Source organism: Triticum dicoccoides, chromosome 4A, assembly GCF_002162155.2.
Source record: "Triticum dicoccoides isolate Atlit2015 ecotype Zavitan chromosome 4A, WEW_v2.0, whole genome shotgun sequence".
Lineage (NCBI taxonomy): Eukaryota > Viridiplantae > Streptophyta > Magnoliopsida > Poales > Poaceae > Triticum > Triticum dicoccoides.
This window is the reverse complement of record NC_041386.1, coordinates 532493697-532502898: the sequence shown is the minus strand read 5'-3', so window position 1 is coordinate 532502898 and position 9202 is coordinate 532493697. Positions and strand designations below refer to the sequence as shown.

The 9202-nt window shown below is 49.8% G+C and overlaps 1 protein-coding gene across 4 annotated transcripts in view; it reads right to left on the bottom strand.

The window, feature by feature from the left end:
- Positions 1-1431: 1431 nt before the first annotated feature.
- Positions 1432-9202, bottom strand: part of LOC119286563 (zinc-finger homeodomain protein 4-like) — an 8801-nt gene continuing 1030 nt past the window's right edge. Inside the window, exons 1-2 of one of the 4 annotated variants that reach the window (XM_037565947.1) lie at positions 3955-4378; positions 1432-3066 (exon numbers count right to left, since the gene is read on the bottom strand). In XM_037565947.1, coding sequence (XP_037421844.1) covers positions 1879-2985 — 1107 coding nt within the window. In that variant the 5' untranslated portion in view covers positions 2986-3066; positions 3955-4378 and the 3' untranslated portion in view covers positions 1432-1878. The other 3 variants (XM_037565945.1, XM_037565946.1, XM_037565948.1) reach the window with 3 other exon arrangements.

Here is a 9202-nt window from a genome sequence, read left to right as displayed (position 1 = left end):
CGAGGCGCATGATGGGAGGGTCCTCCTCCTCCTCCTCTTCCCGTTCCTCCTCCCACTCCTCCGGGTGGCCGACGCTCGTCAGCGTCAAGGCCGAGCCCGTGGAAACGCCGCTCGGCCGTCGCACCCGCGGCGCCGCCCTCGTCATCAACGAGAGCGATCGTGCCTCCTTGGCTCCTACCTCTCGCCTCGTCAAGCCTAAGACGGAGCCGGGGCTCGCCGCCATGAAGAGCGAGCACGATGACATGGCCGCACTCGACAACGAGGCCGCCATGAAATGGCCGCGGGAGGATTGGGCCCGACTGAAGATGGAGCGCCAGCCCCTAGAGGAGATCGCCGCCGTGGCCGCGACGAGGGAGACGTCATCGTCCTCGAGGACAGCAACGACGACGCGCCACCGCCGTCCAAACCAGTCCACCAGGGTGACCCCGGGCAGGGGTTCAGCAGGGACGGTCGCGGTGTGAAGAAGTAAAAGAAGGAGGACGACGGCGGCGGCGACTACGATGCCTTCAGCAAGCTCTTCGGCCTCTAGGCGCCTCAGCAGCAGTTTTTTTCCTTTTAGTAAATTTATGTTTTTAATATGCAAAAAGACTGTGGAAGACCTAAATATCGCCGAATCTATGTCCCGTTTGCCGAATTTTGTCCAAGTATGTTTTTAAAAATATTTACAAAACGTCGACTGAGAGCGAACCCGATCGCCACCACGCCAAAATTATCACCGGTTCGCCCCGGCACTATATCCAGCCCCTGAGGACGAACGGCTGGAGATGCTCTTAACACCATCACACCAAATCAGCACCTCAATCGCACATGCAGGGGTAGTAGGGATCAGGAGGGAAAAAATAGATAGATAGATAGATAGATAGATCAAGAAGAATTCGTAGGAAATCCCCTGCAGGAGCACGGGGAGCACTGCGATATCTCGCATGGTTTCCATCTCTGTTCCCGCGGCAAACCCGAACCAATTTTGGCTTGGTTGGCCACATGCTCCCCTGCCCCCCTGCACTCGTACACGGGCCCCAAGAATGATTGATTGCGCGCTCGGGGCCGGGCAGGGCCAGCCAGCCCGATGCGCAGGCCGAGGACTATCATCCGCCCCAAATAGAGAAACGGGGACGGCCAAATTTTAATTTTCACCCTCCGGTCCATCGCTCTCAGGCTCCCAAATTCTTGACAAGAATCTCTCTCCCCTTTCTATCGTCTTCGTGGCTTGTGAGTGGTGAATTCACATCGCCGGATCAGATCAGGCATAGGCATGCATGCATGCATGCAGGCAGGCAGGCCACAGTAACAGCACCGACAGGGGCTGCAGATTAAGCATGCAGATCATGTCATGACTCGTGAACAGTGCGCCTGAAAGATACAAGACCCAGGGAGAGATTGCATCTCATGTTCTCAAAAGAAATTCAGACTCTGCAGATTAGAATGGAGAAATTGAAGATAAACGGAGAAATTGTAAACAAGTCAGAATCAATTTCATACAGCCTCTGATCATCTGATCTGATCCATGGCAACTCAAATGCTCAGCTCAACAGGTACTGCTAGACTTCAAGTCAGAGACACCAACCAAGGAGACGAAGAAGAAGAAAAAAAGCTAGGTCCAGGAAAAATAAATTGAAATTGAGTGGAGCTCAGTCCGGTTCGCCTATGTCCCCCCTCTCATGCTTGCTCCCCAACCTTATGACAAGATAAACAGCGAAAGGAAAAAAAATGGAGATGATGGTAGACTCGGGTTTGTTTTTGGTTCTCTTCTCTTCTCTTCTCTCTGCTTCGATCGATCGCGCCGATGGAACAGTGAAATTAATGGCAATGCGGCTTACTAACGCTAGCAGAATCAGCAACCGTGGCGCCGTTGACGGACACCAGGGCTTCTTTGTGCCGTCAGTCGAGCTTGAGCTCCCCCTGCGCGCCCGGGGAGCTGGGGCCGCGGTGGCCGGAAGGCCCGGGCTGCGACGGCGGCACTTGCATCGGCATTGACATGCCCAGCGGCATCGGCATTGACATCGCCAGCGGCATTGACTGTGACTGCGGCGGCGTGGGCGAGGTAGGGGGCGGCCTGCTGGCGAGGTTGTGCTTGTTGTTGTGCATCCAGACCTTGAGGACGCGGCGCTTGACGCCGATCTCCTGGCAGAAGTGCTGCACCATGGCGTCGTCCAGCTTCTGGAGACGCCACCCCACGTTCTCCGCGAACTCCAGCATGCGCCCCTTCTGCTCGGCGGTGAACTTGGTGCGGAAGCGCTTCTTGGACGAGGAGGAGCCGCCGCCGCCGCCGCCCGAGGCTAGCCCGCCTCGGCCGTCGCCCATGATGCCGCCGCTGCCGTCCATCTCGTCCGACTCGGACGTCTGGATCATGTTGAGCGGCATGATGATCTGGTGGTGGTGTCCCAGCGGCGGGGGCGGCGGCGGAGGGAGCGCGCGTGCCGCAGCGTAGGCGCCGTAGTGGTCCGCGGTGACGAGGAGGCCCCCGCTGCTCTTGTGGTGGTGCGGCACGGCCGGGCCGAGCAGGCGGCGGACGGCGTGGTGGCCGTAGCCGTAGCCGTAGCCGTGCGAGGCGCAGCTGTCGCCGTCGAAGTCGTCGAGCTCCTTGCGGTGGAAATTGCGGTGGCAGCCGCAGGCGGAGCACTTGAGCGCCTCCAGCGAGCCCTCCTCGCCGCTGGGCATGAACTCGCCGCACCCGTCGGTGGCGTTGCCGCCGATGGCCGCCGCGTGGTTCTTGAGGCACTCCCGGTACTTGACCGGCGGCCCTCCCGCTCCGCCGGCAATGGCCGCCGCGCGCTTCTTCCCGGAGCTGTCCTCAGACGCAGCAGCAGGCGGCGACGGCATGTCCTGCGCCTGGGACTGTCCGTTGTGGTTGGCGTGGTCGTGGTGCAGCTCCATGGCATGGTCGGCGACGGCGACGCCCCCGCCGCCGATGCCCCCGTAGGGCGAGGCGGCGGCGTGCTGATGCATTGGGATCGGGAACTCGCCTCGGGGCACAGAAAGATCCATCCTCCCCTCCCTGTCCGGAAGGATGCCTCTCGCTGACGCTGACGCTGCTGCTGCTGATGCTTCTGTTCGCCTTCTCTGCAGCTGCACAATGGACACCATGAGAGAGGGCAAGAAAAGGCCAATGGCGCCTCCAACTCAACGCCAACAAAATTCAGTGTTTCTCGGGACTCTCAACACACACTAAAGAAAAGAAAAGAGAGAGGTGGTGGAGAACAAAAAGGAAGGCGATGTGAGAGAGAGAGGTGCATGGTGTGGTGTGGTGTGGTGTGGGATCTTGGGGACCTTATCAAGAAGATACCACTTGCAAACTCCAAGAGCATACATAATCTAGCCAGCTGCTCAATTACACCATACATACATACATACAAACAAATAAATGCAAAATACTCCGCAACAATATCCTGCTCCTGCCTAGCTTAGCCTCTACTTTGCTGGGCTCCTCCTCTGCCCATGCAAACAAGATTAGAAGATAAAAGCAAAGGAGGAGATCAGCTTTAGGAGATGGGTAGCTGCTGTACTCACCCGCAACAAGATGCAGGAAGGAAGGAAGGATGGTAGGATGGATGATGAACAGTGGGGCTGTTCTTGGCAAGCAAAGCGAGCGAGCGAGCGAGTGAGGGGTTACTCCACTCCTCCCGTGGATGCGAGTTTTACTAGTTACTACTAGTACTAGTAGTAGGAAGCAAGCGAGCGAGCTGCTAGGAGTGGTTTTTTCTGCGTGGATGGATGGACTAATGTATGGACCAGCCTTCCTTTGACCTCTCTCCTCTCTCCCCCCTTCCTCTCCCACACACCACCAAGGACTACGAGCTAGCTAAGCATGGGGGGAGGAGGTGGAGGAGCTTCCTTCATGGACAGTTTTTCTCTTCTTGTCCTGCACTGCTTGAACAGTGGAGGAGGAGGAGAGAGAGGGGGGAGGGGAGGGGAGGGGAGGGTGAGCAAGCAAGAAGAGACCAAAAGCAAGCGAACCTCGGTGTTTGTCAAGGGCTAATCAAGAGGACAAGGAAGGAAGGAGCAAGGCCTCCAGCCTTTGCAGCTTCCACCATTGCGCTAGGGCGTCTAGGGTCTAGGGCCTCCCTTTCCCAAAGGCAGCCAGGCACACCCACGGCAATACTACAAGGAAAATAATAGTGTCAAAGTGTGGAGACGGAGGATCCGTCTCTGCTGCGCTGTGCTTAGCCAGAGGGGCAGAGAGAGAGAGAGAGAGAAGGGAGAAGCTTGGGCAGATGGCAAGGCAAGGCTAGGCTGTTTTCTTCTAGTGCTCGCTCGCCCTTGGTGTAAATAATAACCAAAAAGAAAAAGATGGACTGATGGAGAGGAAATAATAGGTGGTGTGTGTCTGGCGCTTGCTTTGCTTGCACTATCAGGAAAGAAACCGAGCGTACTTCATAGAGGGGTTGTGCTGTGTCAGAAGCAAGGCGAGCTGGGTGAGAGAAGGTGAAGCGAAACTACTGTGTGGACGACGCATGCCCGGACGACAGCGACACGATGCGCAATCCAGCCGCTCACATGCGCTGGATGGTAAGCATGGACGGGCTGATATGTGATGTCGTGCACAAATCGGCCGACAGCGTCGTGTGCATAGCAGCTCTCAAGGTGAAGGCGAAGGGAACAGCGCCCGCATGCCCCCGCTCCACTGTGGCCGGCCGTGATTCCCTCCCTGCTTGCTTGTTTGTTTTTGACGCCCCCCAAACGGACGATTTCTCTCTCATCATCGCTCTTGTCAGTCTCTCTCACACACAGAGAGAGAGAGATTTCCAAAAGGACAGGGGAGAATGGATCGAGTTAGGTTAGGCGCTTGATCAATGCCCTCATGGGCTCTCTATGCATTCATTCACAAGACCCTTGTGCTGCTGGCTCCGTATTTAATTCTCATGCGTAAGAGCAAGTACAATAGAGCTGAGTCAGCTGGCTATAAGAAATAAACTAGTATATTCTTACTTAGTTGGAGGAAAGAGAAGAAGAGAGAGAAGGGAAGCGGGCTCTTGGTGAAGAGCCAGCTCTAGCACGTGCTCCTAGGCACTTTGTGAGAGTGAAAGGTGGGTCATATAATAAAAAAGTAGTACACTCTTCTAATCAACTATTGTACATATTGGCTATAAGATGGGCTATAGATGACATGGCAATGGCTTATAGCCAGCAGTTGGCTATACTATTAACCATGCTCTAAGCAAGCGCCGCATCAAATCCCATTGTCGGAAGATACCAATTCATCATGGACACTGATCTCCCCTGATCGGTGCTCATAACTGCTGCTGCTGCTGCCGCTAATTGGCTACGAGCAGAGCTTGTTTCTTCCCAAGTTCGCATGCGAATTAAACGTCGCGCCACCTGCTACTAGCTCAAATGAGAAATAAAAACCATCGCTAGTTTTTTTATACTACTCTATCATCAGGAAGAGAGAAAACACAGGAAATGACAGGCAGAGACCCTACATGCATGCACACATACAAACAGAGAATGCTTTGTGGTACTCAAAATGTGCCACGCAATTACAGTAGTAGTAAGCACGATGCATGCAGGCAGCAAAAAGGGGGGAGTAGTATTAGCAGGCTCGGTCGTCAGGCTTTAGCAGAGGGCATATATAGTGGGTTTGTCTGTATCACACAGGATGCATCATTGTGCCCTAAGAGTTGACCACCACACCCCCGCTGCCCTAATCATAACCCCCCATGACCAGACCAAACCACTAACCAATCATCTGTCTTACGCTTGCTGCAAATGTAAAAAAGAGAGAAAGACAAGACACATCGCTCCGATTTGCAGGCTCTGAACACAACACTTGACATGCAGCTAGCTGCACAAGCAACCAAACAACCCGGGTTAGTGGGGCAGTGTTAGTTTTTAGTGAACTTTCCCTATTGGGCCAGCACTACTGATTAGAGTGACGAATACTTATGCCCTAATCAAGCAATTCCTGCGGTTAAATTAGTTGACCCCGCATCACCCACACGCAGGCACAAGATGCCACCTCAGGGATTCTCTCCCGATCATTGCCCATCTGCATGATGATTTGAGCTATAGCTGCTACTGCTCCTAGCACGCCTTGGGGTGTGCAAACATATTACTACTGTCATCAGATCAGGCCCACTTAAACCCTAGCTAGCCTTGGATCCTGCAACTTTTTTCCCCTTGTCTGCTTGCTTGCTTGTCTAGAGGCCAGTGAGCAGTGTGATTGCGGTGTTGTCTTGTACGTACTAACTGAATGTCAGCCAGGTCTTTCTTTAACAGCCCCATGCACTTAGGGGGTGAGGATTAGGGGGGGCACATGATGGAATCTCACGGCCTGGGGATTAGATTATGATCGCCTTGGCTTGGAGGAATTAGATTCCCTTTCCCCTGTGGGGAGAAAGGTCCTAATCGCTTCTTTTGGTGGTGAATATTATAAAGTGTGCTAAGCATGCAAAGCGCACGCAGAATGATCATCTTTAAGGTACAACAAACAAGACGCCCTCCTTTTTCTTTCCTGTCAAACTGAATGTTCACCTAGATCACGAGGAATGTTCATCCTATATATCGTCTTTCGGAACAATGTGAGGCTGGATCATCCAAGAATATCTCTCTGGCTCGAGGGAAAAAGGATTAAGATGCCTGGACCCTTGCCTTTTTCTCAGGATTTATTTTACGTTTTATTTTTCTTCGTTTCAACTTGTTTTTTCCCCCTCCCAATCACTTTATTCTGTCCGCTTTATATATTCTGACTTAAACTTCCACGCAAACGTCTTTTGACAATCTTGATGCTGTATGATTCGAATTCTTATGATGAGAGGATGGGTTCCGGCGTACGATGTCAAGTTTAACTTGGCAAGCTATGGTTTAGGCTCTAACTCACTCTTATATGTACCCCCTTAAGCAGCACATAATGGGTTGAAGAACTGTTGTAAATCTCTAGTAACGTTTCTGTATGCCTCTCCCGACATAGTGAAGATCGACGTCATTCGTCACAACATATTTTTTCAGAGGGTTTTCACATAAAAATCGCTCTCCATGTTCGCCGTACATTTTATTGCATTAGGATATGAAACAACCATCCTATTTTGTTGTTTTTTTTGGTTTATTTGCATATCTTCATATTTTATATGGCTTTCGGATGCTGGTGAAAGGAGACATGAATACCTACCGGCATGTACACGGTGTATATTTAAGAGCATTTGTTTTTCACATCTTTGTGTTTGGAGAATATCAATCACTTTTTTGTTTATTTCGGGAAGGTACCAAGCTTGTAGACATATGTCATGTCATGGGTCTCAGAAAAGGACTTGCGGTATGTTCGCTACCTTGCTTTGACTTAATAGACAAATTTACGTCTGCCTACAAGTATCACGAATACCGATGGCCAGTTTCTAGCTGGGATGAACCCCAAGCTTATTGTGACACAATTTGGAAGTTCTACGGTAAAGATTTTGCTATACAATTTTGTTTTTAATAGGATTAGAGTTTTTCTTTGGCAGTGGATATGTGTGCTTGGCTCACTTTAGGGTAGGGTGGCATGAGACTGGTTTCTAGGTGTTGCCATTTGAAGATGATTGCACAGGCTATATTTAACTAATTTGGATGATGGTCAGTGACAAGATTGGTGGAGCATGAGTGCCTTTTGTAAAACAAACTGTGTTTCGGTTGTCTTAGACTTGGTGATGGACACATAATAAAGAGATGCCTTTATTTTGCGAGAAAATAAAGAGATGCCTTTGTTTTGCGAGAAATTTTTTGAGACAATTCAAAAAATAATAATTAAATGACGAGTTATGGTCGAACTTGGCCTTATTATTGCTGGACTTGGCTGGGTTGAGGTTGGTTTGGGCTTGGGCTTAGCAGCACTAGACCGAATCTTGAACTTCATTCGAGGAGGACTAGCCCGGACAGGCTCTAGTTGCGGCAGAAACAAAATACTCCCTCTGTCCCATAATATAAGAACGTTTTTCAAGCTATGTTAGCTTAAAAAACGATCTTATATTATGGGACGGATGGGGTACCATTTTGATGTGTAGCGCTTTACCTAAAAATCACAAACACTTGATGTTCTGAAAATAGCCTAAAAAAACTGGATGCAGTATAACATCCTTCAAAAAAAATATCTTTTTCACTTGTTCATTTTGAGTGACAACAGATTTATATATGTTTTTTCTTGCTGCTCTGACAAATAACATGAAGTTTTTACTATTTGCGCACCAAAATCAGGGTTTGAAACCCGGAAACAAGAAGACCGATAAAAGAAAGAGGACGAAGCTGCATGCTTGGAGACTACGTAGATTGGAAACTCGGGAAGACTGAGAAAAACCCAGCACGCACCACACCTCCATTCCATAGTAGTGCACCCACGTTTTTTGAGATTTAACTTTGATCATAAATTTAGTCAATAAGATCAACTGCGACGGAAGCAAAAATTATACCACTGAATTCGTAATTTGTGTTCCTACCGCAGTCGTTCTTATCGGTTAAAATTATGGTCAAATTTAGATATCGGAAAATGCGGACGCACTACATTATGAAATGAAGGAAGTATCGACAAATGTACTGTAATACTAATAGACAGTGGTACTCTTCAGGGAGTAGGAAATGATGTTATTTCACCGGAGGGGGTATTTTTTTGTGTGTGCCTGGATGATTTCGCGGATACGAGTACAAAATGATTTTTTTGTCCATGGCGCACAGTAATTCATACTCCTGTAGTCCTGTGCGCCTACTAACTCGAAAAATCTGAACATGAACATGTGGGAGTACCGAAGGCCGGATGGTCGCCATGTGTTTCTGCACGACACGGCCAGCGCGCACTTTGGAATTTCAGAGCTACTGTCCTGCTACTGGACCATGGAGATGGAGCGAGCGAATGAGTGATCAGCCATTGGACCGACCGACCGACCGACCGATACGATATGCAGCTGGACTGCTGGGTGCCTCTGGTATACCGCTTTTTTTATATATAATTTGTATTTTTACTAATCAAATTGATGGGTATAATTGGAGGTCAATTAGAGTCAAAACAGGACGGCTTGTATATATACTGAAACATAGGAAGCACGTGATTACACATTGCCATTTTCGTACTAAAATAGTTAATGTACTGCCAAATGATATCTATTTTTATTAAATAAGTACTAATCTTTTCTGCTTGCCAGTATTTACTGTAGGCTTAAATATATTTCCTATTACAATCGTCCCCACAAAATCTTTTAAATAAATGTACTGGTTAAATGTGGAAATTGCGGTGGGTGGGTTA